The following is an 18,427-nucleotide window of genomic DNA, read 5'->3' as shown; positions in this document are numbered from 1 at the left end:
AAACTTGATCACAATACTTTATTTTATAAAGTATTTACTTATTAATATTTCAGTAAATCTGATTACACACACAATAAAAATGATGAGCAATATACAGGTAGATTTGAGGTTGTGATTATCTGTCGCAAAGATCCTATGTAACACTCAATATTAATTGAATTATAAAAATATATTGATCATAATTCTAATTATAACAACAGATATTCGAGATAAACTCTGATTTTATAGGCCACAATATTGTGTTCCTCTGATGTATATATTATATTTATGAAGTTTTCATAAATTTTTCATTTATTTATCAATTTATCTAAGAATACAAAACAGTAATAAAATAGGTCCATAATTAATATATACATACAATAACACATGCTAAAAACAGTTGCAGTTGCAATAGTCCAACACATTTCTGGCAGAAACGCAGACTAAAATGTTATGGACCTACACAACACACATTGAGGTAATTATTTTATTAATAACCATAAATTTCATTTCTGAAATTCCACAAATATTAAGTTTTAAAATAGAACAGCACTAAGAACCATCCGGCTAGACTAACAGATTTTCTCTCGGTTTATTCTTCATCTACCTTACGTAACCATGGCAATTGCAAGAACAAACAAACAAATACCGCGGTATAACTATAAAACAAACAGTTGAATTTCAACCTTATTTCTATGCTACAAAATGCCGTATACCGTCAACTGTGTGTTAGAGTACCCCCCACCGCACGCAGTCGCTGACGACGCCGCCAAAGCGCTCGGCGAAGCGCTCGTTGGGTGAGACGGCGAAGCTCTCCACGCCGGACGCGGTGCTCATCGTGGGAGCCTGGCTCTCCTCCACCAGCACCAGCGGGAGCACCACAGACGCGGTGCGGAGTGCAGGGCCTAGCATCTGGGGAGGAATGGGGTTTTGAAGTGAAATAGCATGTTGATGAAAGTTTTATTCATGGACAGTTCACAAATTTTGAAGAGTAATTCTAGTATGTTCTTATTAAGGTATTCAATACAGCATAAACCATTTAATGAACTTATACTCTTTGAGATTGGACGCTTTTCAACAAATTTTCAAATACAGGAGGTTCTCAATTCGGTAGTACTATTTTTTTAAGTATTTGTTCATCAGAACTCCTAACTGGATGAACCGATTTTGTTATTGTTTTTCACCCGTATGTTTGTAACCGACTTCCTTGGGCGGGATTTTGACCCAAATATTTTTTTTAATAAATCTTAATATAGCATCGACCCAATCAGGTGTTAGCTATCCTCGTCAAGAATAATTAATCAGTCGCAAGAGCAATTACATTTCTCAAAATATTAAACTCTACCTCTCGAAACTCCTTGTCGAAAGTCTCCCTGGGATACACCTGGTTGACATCCAGGCCGAGCCTGTCCAGCGCGGCCGTGAACTCCTGGAAGTAGTGGTCCACCAGCGCCTCGTGGTGCTCCCTGCGGAACTCCTCGTCTGTGCTCATGAACTCCAAGTACAAGACGTCCACCGCTGGGCAGCCGGTGTGCAGCGTCTGGTAGTCCACAACGATTGGCTCGATGCGTCCATTCTGAAATTTTTAACGAGGAATTTTAATAAAGAGTCCCTTACTGATATGATATGAGGTACTACATAGATAATGTAACCAGTGACAATGTGAGAAATGAAGAAGAATGTTTTATATTGAAGACTATCCTTGAGAATGAAACATGTTTACACCATGTAGGTCATTTCAAATAATAAGATAAGTACATATTAATTAGTGGATCAAATGGCTATATAAAGCAAAAATCTGATTGGCCTCTGCGACATATTTTCTCTTTTCCTAAATACGAAAATATAATTAACTAGGTATAGCGAATTCGTATTTAGCAATCATTAACCAACTACAATGAACTTTCATAATTTTTGACGGATATTATACAAGAACAATAAAGACATTGTACTATTGTTTGCTTTAGATATCTACCTCACAGATTAAACACCAAAATGATATGGGTTTTTTTCCGCGCGGTTGCCGCTTAAATAGCAATTAATTATATTCGCAAATTACAATATAGAAGTCATATAACGTCAAAAAAAATGAGAAAAGATTTTTTTGTTTAGGTTTGTTAGGGTGTAAGGGTATATTAAATCCGACAGAAATCGAAATCTTATACTTTTCAACGCAAGCGGGTGTGGTGTCTCTAACAATGGTTATGCCACTTATTAGTTGAATTTTAGTCGATACTTGTTATTGAAAACAATTTTAATTTTACGTAGAAAAACAATATTTTTACTATCTGCGGAATTCGAAGGACTGCCAATAGCCAAAGACATACGTGTAAGAAATAGAAAGTTAAAAATCAAACAGTTGAAGTCAATCACAATAAAAAATATTTCGTGATAACATAAAAACCCATTTTCAAATGGCAGAAAAAAAGAATCAAGACCTCTTTTCTTTAAGTTGACATTGCTTTGACAGTTGTGTACCATATTGAATAGAAACTCTGTGGCCATCGACCTCCTTTACGTTGAGATTACGACAATCAGGTGCCAAGGCCGTTGTTTAGACGACGACTTTAGCAATTGAACTCTGTTAAACAATTTTTAGTAATATTTCAACGGCAAAAAATATTCGGTCACGTAGTAAACAACGTGGTATAACAGACATAATTATTTTAAATATCTGTTTTGTGTGTTCTGCATGGAAAGAACAATTTTCATGAAAACCAGTCAATATTAAATATCTGTAAAATTTGGTTTTAAAGTACAAAATTATAATTTATCGTCAGTGAAAAAACACGAATAGGTCTTAGAATACGTTTTTAAAAACGATAATATGTAAGTTTTTTGTCCTACAAAAAGGTGTAATTTCATAGCTTTAAACTGTCTGTTTTAAACTATAAATATAAACATATTTTATTCCATTGGAGCTAATAAAAAATGGTTAACTCTTAACAAAAACCCAGGTAGTTTCAGATTTCCAACTTCGTAGATTAGTGAAGCGTTATGATCGGCTTTTTTACATTGAGGCTCAAAAACTATGTTAAAATATTGACGATTCCTAATTAAAAAAGACTATTATTTAAAATTGATATCCAAATAAGTATCATGATACCTGGGCCCCAATTCTGCTATTTACAACGGCCGATTCAATTTGGCTTAAAATGACAATTTTCGTATTTTCTTAAGCATTTTTCTACACAATAATTGTAAATTAAGTACGGGACGGTAGACTCAAGGTCAATACAATCGACTTTCAACTACTGTATTGGTAAAATGTTTAAGAGAATAGGAATAATTTCAATTTTAATCCAATTGCCATTCATTCATCCGCCATTGTAAAATAGCCGAATCGGGGCCCTGTTAGCTCTTGTGGGAATGTTGACAAAATTATAATTTAAAAAGTTGCATAAAGTCAACAGCTATTAAAATAATACTGACACAAAATAAGAAAGATCATTGACCTCTCCTACAAAAAAAAAAACTTTAAATACGATTGATAAATGGACTAACACTTATAGGTAAATGAGCAATAATGATTGAGTTGGTACTTTATTACAGTACCTGTATGACAATACAATAATAATATAGTACTTATTATAAGTGTTATCTTGATTAATGACAACAAACAACCTCCTAGTTTGCGTAGCCTACTGACTGGTCGTTGACAGATGATACGCTGTGAGAATACAGATACACACGTGATATAGCCAAGTATATTTATAAACACAAATCAATGCATCTTGGTGGTCTAATGGATTAAGGAGGAGCAAGAAGGTGGTCAAAGTAAATTTACAATTATATTACACAACTTTCCCCTTTACCCAAAACGCTCATATGAAAATGACATATCTAAGTCAAGTGACTAAACGCAAATTTATGTTTTTATGTTTTTATTATATATATTTAGTAATAAGTACATTTAAGTAAGATAGTAACTATGTCTAGAGACTCATCGACCCCACAGTCAAACCATTGCAACGGTTTTGTGGGGCTTAGTTAATAAGTTACCTACCTATTTGTTTAAAGATAAATAAATAAATAAATAAATAAAGAAAAAAAAATCCACACAATTTGAGGGCTACGATAGTAACCGAAATAGTGAGTTTCATCAAAAATGGTAAAGTGGTTTTCAAGATAGGACAAATGGACTGAACATGGCTGAATTGTTACGACCTAGCTTATAAAAACTCATTATGACAAAGGAAAAACATAAAAATCACGGCCACACTGTACTAATTAAAGTTGTTTTTTCAATTTTTACTTCTGAATTTTATTAATTAATTAATGGAGTAAGTTATGGACTTTGACTTTATAATCTTAAATATTCTAATTTTAGAAAACCACAGATAGATCGGTTACTCATTACTTGGTATACGAAGTATTCACACTAAACGACAGATAATACAAATAATTATATTCCCTTATCTTTGACAAACATCATTAGATAATCAGGTCAACAACTCTGGTCGTAACGGTTGAAATACTTTAAAAATAACATAATCGTTTCTTATTGCTATTCTAACAACGCATTATGGAAACATACTTACTCATGTACATGGCTGTCATTAATAATACCTACTTACAATAGTCTGAACGGACAGTGATTAAACTCTTGCATAAGGAAGAACAAAAATAAGACCACTCAATTTATAATGAGTATTCATCATTCATCATCATTGGCCCTTATCCCAACTATGTTGGGGTCGGCTACCAGTCTATAGTCAATGAGTATTCATAAAGCATAAAATCTTGTTTGAACAACAGAAATGATAAGATTTTATCATAATTTCAAGTACTTAGTAATGACTGAATAAACACAATAACCATTATTATGATTTGTCGGAAAGCGAAACGAATCCTTTTATCGTGGGGAAGGTTTTTGACAATTATCTGGGTTATGTGGTCTATGCGAACCAACACTTCGTTTAGTAACGCCTGGTTTATAGAAAGTACCTTAAAGCAAAAATCAGTTTTCTACAACAGATGAAGAGAATACTAGATATTTATGTTTAAGCTTCGCCTCTGCTGTTGTTATTATGATGACGTCGGAAACCAATTAAATTCAAGTTATGGAAGTGCGTTGATTAATGTTATTACTATCCGCCGCAACACACTGTTTATTTTTTATAAGTACGAAGGTTAAGCCGTATTCATGGAAAACATAACATATAACTTATCATAGTAAGCCTCACCTGTGTCCTGAACAGCAGGTTGCTGGCTCTGTAGTCGCCGTGGCACAGCACGGTCGTGCCCAGCGGCATCCTAAACTTGTTGAACTCATCCAGGTACTGTTCATCAAAAAACTTCAACATTTTCTCTTTATGCTCAGCCCTGGTAGCTTCGATGGCCGACCCCAGAATTTTCATGAAGGTCCCCTTCATACCCGGATTTTCAGGATGTTTGACATGTTTCACTTTGTCCGCTACTTTAGCAAATTGTTCAGGATCCTCGTGTTGGAATGCGAAGGAGAGCGCGTGGAAGCTAGCCAGGACCTCCACGGCGGCGGCGGCGTGCTTGAAGTCCAGGGACTTAAACCTGCTGTACATGGAGTAGCCACTCTGCGTCAGGTCCTCCATCACGACACATTCCTTACCGTATGTGGATTGACCTCCAAAGAATTTTGGGAACACGTAGCGATGCTCCGGGCTCAAGTTGTATTTGTCTTGTATTTTCTCAAACATATCGACCAGGTGATTGTACATCAGCTGTTCGTTGCTGAACAGATGATCGATGTGAATCGCTTTCCGGAGCTGCTCGCTGGCGCTGGCCACTTTGGCGAACAGTTTCAAGGGCTCGCGGCCAGGGCTCGTGATGGTCACGGAGAACAACACCGACGTATAGTTAGCTCCGCCACTACTCAAATCCTTGATGGATATTTCTGCATCTGTATAGTTTAGTTGTTTGGTAACATTTCCGAGTATTTTACGTAATTCGATCTCTGCGTCCGACATGGTTGCGGTGTGTTTCGCGACTGGCCCAAAACGGTTGGTCCGGTGGCGGGAGACAACGCGTACTTCACAGGCTCACACCAAATTAATAACATTCTATTCGACACATTAAATTGGTAGTGTTTAGCTGGTTAATTGTTGTAAACTACTGTAGAAATAACATTGTTTACATATCTACGAGTACTTCAGAGCGTTGACTAATTAATTATAATTATTTAATTGTCAGTCAAACCAGTTCGAGTATCTTCAGGTTATTTTTTGCTGTGAATATAAGGATGTTTATTTGTATTGTTGTTAATTACTGCAACTATTTTTAAACTTTGACCTAAGTTTAAATACAACATTAATAAAGCATTCTAACTTTATTGCTGCACCAAGTTACGGTCCTTTGGTTAAAATTTAAAAACATTGCTTGTACTAGTGTTAGAGTCGACACAATTGTCGTGGAGGCGATTTATCTCTTCCGTTCGGAGGTCACGGGTTCAATTACCACACCCAATAAATGAGTACTACGATGATAGATTTGAATTTAACGTATCTGTTTATTCTTGTCGCGTTATTTAGTTTAGTTTTGCTTCCCGACACACATCTGGACGGCAGAAGATAACATAAATAGTTACAATGCCCATTGTTAAGAAACTCTAAGACGATTTCTAACAGGTCACAAGAATAATTACATCAATAAACCGACTGCGAACTTCGACAACGTTATGCTTCAAATGGCTGCTGCGTGAATGGTATGTGCCACTCAAATGACGATAACACAATATCCGTATACTGAGCTATAAAATATGGATTCATTATTAATATTTTTTTTTTTGTAAAAGTAGTATTTAGATTTAGACTCCGTTTTTGCCCCCCCGCGTCCTTCAGGATTAACATTTTTGACACGTCCAAATGACTAGACTGACAGCCTCTTAAAACCTCCCGACGCCCAATGGGCCGACTTGGAGCCTACGTGCGGAAAAAGGAGCCCATCATCAGTAACAGTCACCGGAATGGCTTGACCCAGGTATCGCTGGAGTGATACAGTTGAGGCGGATCTTCGGGCGCTTCATGCCGATGACTGGCGAGAAGTGGCGAAAGATCAGGTAAAGTGGCACTATCTCGTATCAGAAGCCAAGACACAATTTTTTTCGCTGAGCCAACAGAGTAAGTAAGTAAGTTTGGCTTGGCGAGTTAATCAACAAAGCAGCCAAGGAACTTACTATCTAACGCAGTCAAATCTGTCTACAGTAACACGGTTAGTAGGTTTAAAGGTGAAAGTTGTGATGACTGTTTAATGCCTGAACGGGTTTGGATGAAATTTGACTGTAGACCATGACCTAGATAGACTATTTGTGGATTATGTCAGCGTCATTGGCGGAGGGGATAGTAGCCAACTTTGTGAAAAAGAGTGGAAGGGGGAGAATAACATAGACGTTGCCCACATACTAGTAATATGGACACATCGTAGGTCAATGACCGATTTAAGTAGGCTGGTTGGAGTCCATAGGAGCCCGACCATCATCCATAAGTGTACGTATAGTAATTGTTACAATTAGGACGAATATAACGATAATGACGATAAGGATTCTTTTATTTTGACCATATCTATGCAGGACTACAATTGTGAACATCAATGATCGCTCTTATCTGAACTGAAAATTGTGCCATTGGTTCATAATTCAGCTGTCGAAAGGGGAATAACCATCGTTTCAGCCAGTCAATTATCTGGTACTCAGCGAGTTATCAAAATTGTATTTTAGTCACAGTTACCGAACGAAATAAATTGAAATTTGATAGTACATAAGATTGTCTATTAGCTGTGTGTGCGATGACAGCGCCCCTAGTAAATACAATGGGAACAATATCAAATAAAATAGATATATATGCCACGATGTTTGTTAGTATATTAAATTGGAAAGCAAACTGATCAATTATGATGGATTGTAACAGATGTGTTGATATAAATATAGGTAAGGAAATAGTGCCAGACTTTTGTCCTCCTATAAAACATTAAATTCACATAGCGAATTGCGATTTATACCTCCTTTAAAAAAAAGTAAGAAACTCTGGATAAACTTATTGAATTAACAATCTTGTACAGTTTTGCACCCCTTGCAACATACCCGATATTTAAACTGTCTGTCAAGTGCATATCAGACTTGTTCGGTACAAACAAAAAAATATTCATCATATTTATGAAGGCACACACGCTGCTTAACCTCCACGTTGTTGTTTGTCGATCTTTGAGCCTATCAACTCTCCAGCTATCACAGCTTACGTAATGCAGACTGGTAACAGACGGACAGACAGCGTAGCCTCAATAAAAGGGTTTCGTTTTCACTCTTTGGGTGCGGAACCCAAAAAACAGCAACATTGAATAAGGAAGTCTAACACAACACAATCACTGGGTACATCCGTTTATTATTTGTGTAGTCTATCATTACACGCTGTCAACTATGTCCGCGTCGAGGTGCTGGCCTTGTATGGTACAAGGTCTACTACAGGTACTACTTACAGCAAAGGTACCTAAGTCGTACGGTAAGGTACGAAGCCGTTAGTAATTGCGATTCCAACTCGCAGTTGACCATTTTTTCTTATTGTAAACCAGATACGATAACTTAAGTTTTTATCAAATCACAAGAGCAATTATCTATAATACACCTGTATGAACAATTATTAGATGATATTAACATTATCTTGGAAAAACAAGTGTGACTCGGCTCGAGCAGTCGCGTGCCTGTCCGCCATATGCGTGGCTCAAAAGATATGCGACGGTATAAATATTAGAGCTAATGTTATTTTATATTATAAACGAATTTGTTATTCATTAACATATTTCAATAGATATATTCGAAATACTGTATTTTTGCATGGGGATAAACATCATCAACTGAGGCAAATTTAATGTGTAACGAATTCCGGAAATAAGTAGTCTTCTTTCGGAACCTTCATTATTATTATTTTTGAGCATAATATACTAGGCTTCAGTGATCTATCGATATATGTATTCAGTAAATACGCTTAATGTAACTATTATTTACAAACTCTTGATACTAAATACATACTTTTTTATTTTGTTTTCTCACTTTCTTGATTTCCTTAGTTTCTCAAGCGGAGACCTAAACCTGTAGGACGTCTTGAACCATAGGAAACTTTCCGATAATCACCTTTCTATCTTTATATTTTCTGCCTGTAGTAATTAACTAGTTACGAAATTAGTTAATTGACTGTAAATGTCAAAATGGCCTTTTTCAGCTGGTCTACGGTTGTGACGGCAAAAAAAATCTTTGTTTATTTGCTTTGTACATTTAATCTTTGAAAAAATGCTTAACGGATTTTGATAACATATCACTATAGGTAATAACAACCTAGCAATATCGTTAAAATTAAGGACTAAGTAATTTTTCATGAAATTTTATCAATTCCTCAAGAATTACAGTCGTGTGACACGTTAAAGAATTTCGTTAATAACTTGCAATAGGTACTAGTAATCATCTGCACATGGAGCGACTGTAAGACCTGGTGGTCTAACAGGCAGTCACTCCATGTTAACCCAAAATAGCTTGGAGGACGTTAATTAATTATGTTGTTTCATTTGAAATCCAGAGGTATTAGTCGAGTTACAGGATCCCTCACCAGGAAATACAAATAAATAAATTGTTTAGCCTCTAAAAAGTAAAAGTTACACAGACAATTCCCCGTATCGCCCATCCTTCACCGCTTAGTAAGTGCTCTAGCTGTAAAGAAGAAACGGCGCGGCGCAACAAACTCCACATTATATAATTTAATCATTTCCCTGTCCTGTGAGACATAATGTGAACATTTTTATTGCTTAACTACAGTTTCTATTGATGCAAAGTAGTTCTGTCTAAAAATGTAATCTGTTTAAAAATGATGAAACACGGACAAGACACAAAAATGTCTCCTCTGTCCTCCTCTAAAAGTCCCCGCCTTCCACACTGTTCATATCTTCATAATAAAAAAAACCACGTTACGACATCTACTTTATTTAGTTGATTAGAATAATTCCCCAAAAATATAAAATTTCATGCAAATTAATCATTATGCAAGATTTCTTTATCAAATGCGGTTAATTCTCTACTGATGTGGCCGTAAAACACCGAAATGTTTTCTAGATAAATAATTTGACTTTGTGTTATTTGCTAAATCATCCCGAGCCACGCGACCTTATCTAAGGAATTATGATTGAGTACTAATAATCCCTTATTTTATAATGGTTTAGTTATTATCACTTCTTAAATTAAATTATCATCGTTACAAACATTTATTAAGATTGTACCTAAAAGTGACTTGATTCTAATCCTTAGATACTACTTATACGAAAACAAATATTGCCACTCTTTAATGACTTGGTACCCAATCCCACAATTTTTGCAGTCACCATGAATTGTCGTAATTTTTCCGATTTTCTTGTGTGTCTTAATTATATTTTTTTATATTAATTTATATTTAGCATCTTTTATCCTAAACCTTCAAGACTATTGCGGCACATACCAACGATAGAAAATATACCTACTTATATACTTATAACATTCACAGCGACCACAACATCGATTAGAATAAAATGTATTTCAACTGTTTTTTTACAGTTAACGGTATGACCCGAAATTTGATGAGACCATCTCCATGATCAAAATATTAAATCATTTATTCAAAACAGACTATCAAGCAGTACTTATTGAAATTTCACAAAAACATCTCTTGACAGCATCCCGTATCGCCCACTCTGCGCTACTTAGTAAGCACTTCTACCCCTGGAGAAGAAACGCCGCAACCAACTCCACAGCACAGCACGCTTCCTCTCATTTCACTATTGTGATATACCTGGATTCGGTAACAATATATCGGCTTAGATCCAATAACATCTGGAATTAATGACTGCCTTAAAACTTTACACAAAAATAACTAAATACAAAATTCCAAATAATAACGCAATAAAGTCTAATAAAAGTGAAGGAATATTCATCGTGATTAAGGTTTTTTATATAGATAATGTTGTACCTACAAACAGCTGTTTGTAATTAGGTATTATTATTATGTAGGTATGCGTTTTTAGGATTCCGCACCCGTGGAACGGAACGGAACAAAACTCAAACAACAATTACAGTAACGGCAAAAATTTACAGAGAAATTGTTTGCGAAAATGACTAGTTAGCTGAACATGTTCAATGGGCAATACCAACTCACTTTTGGCCTGATCTAGCGATCATCTGCCACATTACATATGTATATCAGTAGTATCGTTTCAGTGCAGCCTCTAAACAACTACGGCCAAGTGCTCCGTAAGTCATTATAAACTAAGTTGCTCTCCCTTTTTCTTTTTGTATGTCTGTAACAAGCAAATCCTCCAAGCAAATTTAAATGTCATAATATCATACCACGATCTTCATTTTATGTATCGTCAACACAGACACTATTTCTAATGCAATCTTTAGCAATATGTTGCTGGAAAATTAAACCTCGGAGCGCATCGTATGCACTCGTGCTAATGATCACCAAAATATTACATCTAATCGCTTGCTGGACTAGAAAATTAGCTTGTGTTGTAACAAAACGGACCTCAAACGCGCCGGCTGTCCGTGATAGGGTTTGATGTTCTGGTAACAACTAACAAGTAAAAAGTCTAGTCTAGTCTACCATCATTATTACTATTACAGGTTATTTACCAGCACCCAACGAATTCGACTGAAGCAATGCGTCTAGATGGCATACAGTGTCTAGTGATAAGGAAAACAAAACAAATTTTGTGCTGAACCATGGTCGCGCAAAACAAAACTGATTGTACTACGCACATATGTCTCAAGTAGTTAATATCGTCTTGTAATTAACTTATCTACAAATATTTCGCTATCTATATATATTGTCAGTCAAAAAGTCACATCAGTACGCATCAAGAAATCAACAATGGAGCACAAGGAACAAAATTTACGTAATTTGTTAAACAAAATAGCAGCAGAACAAGGGTTTGCAAACCATGAATTAATTATAAATGACATATCAAGTGGCGGCGCTAATTACACGTCACAATTGTACACCGCGATCATAAGGGAACAAAATAAAGATGATTTACACTTGTTCGCTAAAGTGGCGATACTGCCGGCAAAGTTGACGAAGCAAATGGACATCAGTGTGTTTGCTACTGAACAACTTGCTTACACAAACATTTTCAAAACCTTTGCGGCATTTGAAGCTGAAAATGATGTGCCTGAGGAGTACAGGCTGAAGATCACAAAGTATTACGGGTACTACGACGGAGAAAACGAGGAGATATTGGTCCTTGATAACTTGTTGGCTCAAGGATACTCGCCGTTCGACAGGTTCCAATCCATAGACTGGGAGTACGCGTCCTCAGCAGTCAGAGACCTGGCGCGGTTCCACGCGCTGTCGCTGGGTTACAGTGAAGTATACCCTGAGGAATTCCAAAAAATTGTAGCGAAAATTTTCATGGATTTGAGTGGAGTCGACTTTGACAGTGTCTTCGGGGCGACGATTAAAACTGCACTGAAGACTGTGCAGCCTAAATATAAGAAGTCCCTGGAGAACATATTGAATACGTATTTGGACAATAATTTCACATTAGTGAAGCCAGCCTCTTTTCGGCCAGTGATTGTGCACGGAGACTTTCGCGGAAGCAACTTGCTGCACAGGGTACATCCGGTAAGTTACAATGCTATAAGTTTTATTTGATTATACAGGTATCTTTACTCACAAGCATAACAATCGTCAAAAGTTTCAAATCTAGTGAATGATTCCTTTAGAATGAATCAAATTAAAAAAAAATGCGAAATTAATTTTGCGTGGATAAATTTGTTATGAACGTGTTATGGTACTATTAGACTACAACACTATACAGCTCAACTTAGTACTCAAGTACTCAATGTAACTCAACCTTATTTCGTTAATATATGTATCTTACACACAACAATTAGTGTCCCGGCTGTGTCAAGTTGAACACATTGTATCAAGTGTAATACTCAATACTCAACTCTACTCCTGAAATTAAACCGCGTAAGTTAACCGTTGCATTATTTAATAATGAATCAGTCGCACGATAGTTACTACAACATATTTACATATGTACTTATGTACCTACGAAAGGGATAAGTTCAACTAATGCAAAATTACAAATTTGTAGAAAGTTGACTTAAGCAATTACTTAAGTTAACTTTAGCAGAACTAATCTTAACTAATGATCATGGTGTTTTTTCGAGAAGCTGTTATTCTGTGCTAAATCCTTGGTAAGCGTCTCGCTCTCGCAGTTGTTTCCTTTTCACATGCATATTGCATATTTTATAATTTCTTTTCACAATTTGTCAGGCTACCATGCAATTAGCTAATCTATAAATAACTGAACGTCTTGATTTCCCGTCGATAGTCTACCTCAGTACGCATGTAGCAAAAATGGAGCGCAGGGAACAAAACTTACGTGATTTATTGAACAAAGTAGCCGCAGAACAAGGATTCAAACAATATGAACTAATTATAAATGAAATATCAAGTGGCGGCGCTAATTACAACTCACAATTATTCACCGTGATCTTAAGAGAGCAAAATAAAGATGATTTACACCTGTTTGCTAAAATGGCGATTTACAGGAAAAATATGAAGAGATATAGAAAGAATGTGTTTGGTGTAGAGCATTATTTGTACACAAAAATTTGTGAAACTTTTAAAGTGTTTGAAGAAGAGAATGATTTGCCTGAAGAATACAGGCTGAAGTTAGCTAAGTGTTACGGGTTCTACGATGGAGAAAACGAGGAGATATTGGTCTTGGATAACTTGTTTGCTCGTGGATACTCGTCCTTCAATAGATTCAAATCCATAGACTGGGAGTACGCGTCGGCAGCTTTCACGGCACTGGCGAGGTTTCACGCGCTGTCACTCGGTTACAGTGAAGTATACCCGGAGAAATTCAAAAGTATTTTAGCAGAAATTCATAATGATCAGTCGAGCCTAATTGATACGGATAAGTTTGTCCGTTCGACATTAAAAACTGCACTGAAAAATATGCAGCCTCAATACCAGAAATCACTGGCGAACTATATAAACTCATTTTTGGGCCAAAAGGTTATATTAATGCAGCCACCAACATTTCGGCCCGTGATCGCGCACGGAGATTTCCGCGGAAACAACTTGCTGCACAGAGTGCATCCGGTAAGTTATACTATTTAATTATAATGCAAACCTTGTTTTACTTGACATTTGTCAATTTTGCTTAAAACCAAGTTACCTACCGAGGTTCCTAGGTTAGATATTTAAATTACCGTCACATGTTGAGGAACATCCTTTACAAAACGAATGAAAATAATTTAGTGAAATTACAAAATTGAGTATTTTTGCGGCTCAAACATTTTCCTCGTAAAAGCAGGGTTAGTCTTCTCTGATGATATCTTTTCAAGACGTAGTTGTCGGTTTGGCTATCTACAGGTATAAGCAATTATTTTGTACTAAATTCTTGATAAGCTTAACTTTACGTCAGGCTAGCTTGTAATGCAGTTATCTATAAATACTCGAATATCTTTGTATTCCCGCGAGACTTCAGCTCAGTGCGCAAAGAGAAGCCAAAAATGGAGCACAAGGAGCAACATTTGTATCAAAACTATGAATTAATTACAAATGATTTATCAAGTGGCGGCGCGAATTACGTTTACACAAAACTGGCGAAAACTTTCGAGGCTCTTGAAGAAGAATGTGGAATGCCTGAATTCCACAGGCTAAAGTTCACAAAGTACTTTGGATACTATGACAGAAAACACGAAGAGGTATTAGTTCTGGAAAACTAATACCTTAAGGCTCACGGATACTCGGCCTTCGACAGACTTCAGTCCATAGACTGGGAGTACTCATCGTCCGCAGTCAGCGAGCTGGCGAAGTTGCACGCGCTGTCACTCGCATACAGTGAAATATACCCTGAGGAATACAAAGAAATTCTAAAGACGCTTTGCTTTGAAGTGCCAAAGGATGGACTTGAAAAGATGGCCACAGGATCGTTCAAGCTTGCGCTGGACAATGTCCAACCCAAAAATAAAGTACTCTTCGAGAACTTCCGGAAGACGATAATGTCCAACATCGATATGTTCCCGCCGAAACCTTCTTTCCGGTCTATCATCATCCACGGAAACTTTCGGGGAAGTAACTTACTTCACAGAGTGCTATCGGTGAGTTGTTACAAGCTCTTATTTCAACGGTTATAAATGCCTTATAGTCAAACAGGAATAGTAGTAATTCCTCATTGGGATAAAATTAAAAACCAAAGAGCGACTCCCGCAATAAAGAATTTTATCTTTGTGTCGCGCTCGCGGGCGGTTTCACCTGCAACCAGACTCAAAACTAGTATTCATTCATCAATGTGGGGATCGCACTGGCGACACGTCGTTTGGCGTGGTGACCTCAACCACTTGACTATCCAACTTATTCAAACTCAACATTCTCCAAGAATGTCTTGTCTTTTCCAAAATAAAATCCTACTTACCTATATGTTGCTCTTTCTATACAAAGGAAAATGCTTATGAAGTCCCAAACACAGGCTTGAAGCAAAAAAAGCACCTTAAAAGGTAGGTAAAAGTAAATAATTAAATACGCGTATTGCGTTTGTCTGTTTGTTTTCTTTTCATGCCCAGACTGACATCTTAAAGCGTTATACGATACATTTGCTGTTTCATTATATTACGCCTGTAATAATTCGAATAGCAAGTTTACAATCAATGATTTCGTCAGGCGCTTTTAATTATTTCTTTTGTCTATATTTTGAGCAACTTCTCTTTTGATGGGCTTGGGTTTTATAAGCATTGTTCTTTATAATATTGTAAGAAAATAATTTCGTTTCGTCCACTTCTTGCTTGCCTAAAGAAAATTTCAAAAAAAGCTCAAATCGCAGTTTCTCTTACATCATGATTTCAAAGCATGTTATCTAGTTTAAAAGATGTATTTTTTACAATTAAGGAATAAGTACAAAAAACAAAAATAAACATAGGTACCTTATGAAAAATGAATGGGTCGCGAGCACTTTCTTATTTCCTCGCCTTTGTGCCTCTCCTCCTTTATTGATAAGTACACAATAGGATAGCTCAAAAGTGTATTTTTATTTTAGGCAATGTCTTGCAAATTATAGGATGCGAGTTTATTTTTTATTTTGTTCCACAAACATACATATATAACCAAGATACACCGAATAGAACATACGCGCTACGTCACTCTCTGATATAATTATTACAACACAATTACATAACTACCCCACTGCTAAATTTTAATGCAATTTATCTTTAAAAATATTAGTGTACGGATAAAGACAAATTAGGTATAAAGTATTTTGATAACTTGTTTAGATTATACTTTTTATCAACAACTATATGATGCAAAACAATATAGTTCACTTCATTTCCTAGAAATTTTGTAACAATAATTCGTCCTAAGAGAGAGAATGTACAGAACGGTCTTCTCGCTCCGGTTTATTGAGATTGCCCGACTACTTTCGTAACCAACCGGAGTACGCGAGTTTGGCTTGCGAAGCCACCGCCGTATCAGCTTATGATTAAGAAAACCTTGTTTATTTTTTAATTACTCCCTTGTAATGTAGCATTCGTGCGAAGGCTCGGCGCTCTGTTCGGCAAAATGCGTACGAAAGTATTTTCCGGATGGCAAACAATCAAATGAAACTCCGAGTTTCAGACTTTTAATTATGAAATCCACCTATTCTCCTTCCTTTGCTGGAAATCTGTGGGTCCTGCTGCCTATCTCTCCCCCGTACATGTTCACATTTCTTCGGCGTTGAGTTCCCATAGCTATATAAAGTAAAGAAATGAGTGCACCTTTTCCCGCACGTTCATGCACGGACTTATCTTCCATATAAATGGCTTATTTCACTCTTAAGAAACGCTTATGACACCAAACATTCGTGTTTGGGGCTTTTCCTTTCGAAACCACTTCGCGCCAATGCCTTTAATTTCTCAACATGGCTTCCCCAGTTAAACGTTTTCAATTTTCTTGGCCCTAAAAACAATGCAAGAAGAAAACATGCAGATAAATCGGGAGCAAACACAATAAAGCTGACACAGTGTTATCAAAGCGATAAGAGGAGGAAGAGATAACACACGGCCTTCAATAAGTCACATTGGCGTTAGTCGGTCTCTAACCCCGGCCAAATAAAAACTGATAAAAAATCGCCGTGTCATAATATTTTGGCAGTTAACCTCGGGGTTAACGAACTGATTAATGCGGACATTTTGTAGGTCAAACAAGAGACTAGGATTAACCCACAACACTTCCTTATTGGTTTTTTGTTCAAATAGTTTTAGAGCATTGACCGCGATGAGGTCACTAAGTTCGGTTTACTATAAAAATACTTTATTAGATTGAGCTATAAGCGTACCTCAAGCTATACTTTATTTTTTCACGTTGACGAAAGAAATCATCGGTAACATAGTCCAACAAATGTGAAATACTTTGACCTAGATCAACAAGAAAAAATGTATTCACACTTAGGTAAGATCTTACGTCAGTAACTATACAAATTCAAAATCCATATTCAACTTTTTGAACGTTAAAGAATCATCTTATAAAGATAGAACCCCGTATCGCCTACCCTTCACAGCTTACTAAGTGCTCTGGCTGTGAATAAGAAACGGCGCAACAAACTCAACAACATAACTTCAACAGACTTTGACAGGCGACCATACAAACATAGTTTTACTTATATAATTATTACCACGATTTATGTCGCTGCCGCTGTCGCCAGTGACCTAATGCGACAAGGAAGCAGATAAACAATAACCTTGGCCACGTCACGAGGTCTCCGACCCGAGATTATAATAATCAACAACCATTATATAAGCTCGAGTTCATCGCACTACGAATGAACTTTGGTTTCGAAACTAAGTTTAAGAAACCCAGTCATATGGTTGAACACCAAAACATTAAAAACGAAACTAATGATAGCAGTTGCGCAGAAAGTTTAGGTATGAATGTAGTTCTTTTTAATTCAAGCGTTACGTACAATGCTATAAAATGAAAATTTCCGTAAAATTAATACTAATGCTAGTTTGCAATGTTGCGAGCAAACGCATCGCAATGAGAACAAATAGCAATTTACCGCAACGCAATATGATAATAAATTACCAAGGCTGACCTGTTATCTACGAATAAACAATTTTAATCTGTTATTTATAAAATTCTCGTGTCACAGTGTACAAAATTGAACTTCTCCGAAACTCGACCGATTCTCAGGAAATTTTGTGGGCAATATATTTTTCAAGAATCCTTATTTTTATTCCCTAGAACTCATGTGTGTGGCAAAACAACGTTTGCTGGGTCAGCTAGCTCAATAAACGAAGTGTTTAAAGTATTATTTAATACTAGACATAACACGGTTAAATTAAACGGTTACTTCATCAATCACACTAATTTATTCATCCACATACCCTCTGAAGAAGGCGAAGGGGCAAAATCATCGGAAGGCTTTTCCATTCCCTATAGTCGACGGACAAACGGGATTGCTTTCA

General features: G+C 36.4%; 3 protein-coding genes and 1 pseudogene across 3 annotated transcripts; 3 read left to right on the top strand and 1 right to left on the bottom strand.

Moving 5' to 3' along the window:
• Window positions 1–294: 294 nt before the first annotated feature.
• LOC113502136 lies at window positions 295–6,606 on the bottom strand. Its single transcript, XM_026883527.1, has 3 exons — window positions 5,166–6,606; window positions 1,325–1,555; window positions 295–891 (listed from the first exon to the last, which is right to left on the bottom strand). The coding sequence occupies exons 1-3, from the start codon at window positions 5,922–5,924 to the stop codon at window positions 709–711; spliced, it is 1,173 nt and encodes a 390-aa protein (XP_026739328.1). The 5' UTR covers window positions 5,925–6,606; the 3' UTR covers window positions 295–708.
• A 5,228-nt stretch (window positions 6,607–11,834) lies between these two features.
• On the top strand, window positions 11,835–13,274 carry LOC113501239. Its single transcript, XM_026882323.1, has 2 exons — window positions 11,835–12,587; window positions 13,248–13,274. The coding sequence occupies exons 1-2, from the start codon at window positions 11,835–11,837 to the stop codon at window positions 13,272–13,274; spliced, it is 780 nt and encodes a 259-aa protein (XP_026738124.1).
• LOC113502098 lies at window positions 12,596–14,367 on the top strand. Its single transcript, XM_026883482.1, has one exon. The coding sequence runs from the start codon at window positions 13,332–13,334 to the stop codon at window positions 14,100–14,102; it is 771 nt and encodes a 256-aa protein (XP_026739283.1). The 5' UTR covers window positions 12,596–13,331; the 3' UTR covers window positions 14,103–14,367.
• A 33-nt stretch (window positions 14,368–14,400) lies between these two features.
• On the top strand, window positions 14,401–16,465 carry LOC113501231 (annotated as a pseudogene).
• The last annotated feature ends 1,962 nt before the right edge of the window (window positions 16,466–18,427 follow it).

The sequence above is a fragment of the Trichoplusia ni genome, chromosome 2 (assembly GCF_003590095.1).
Source record: "Trichoplusia ni isolate ovarian cell line Hi5 chromosome 2, tn1, whole genome shotgun sequence".
NCBI lineage: Eukaryota > Metazoa > Arthropoda > Insecta > Lepidoptera > Noctuidae > Trichoplusia > Trichoplusia ni.
The sequence above is the reverse complement of the archived record's forward strand: the minus strand, read 5'-3'. Positions and strand labels throughout refer to the sequence as shown.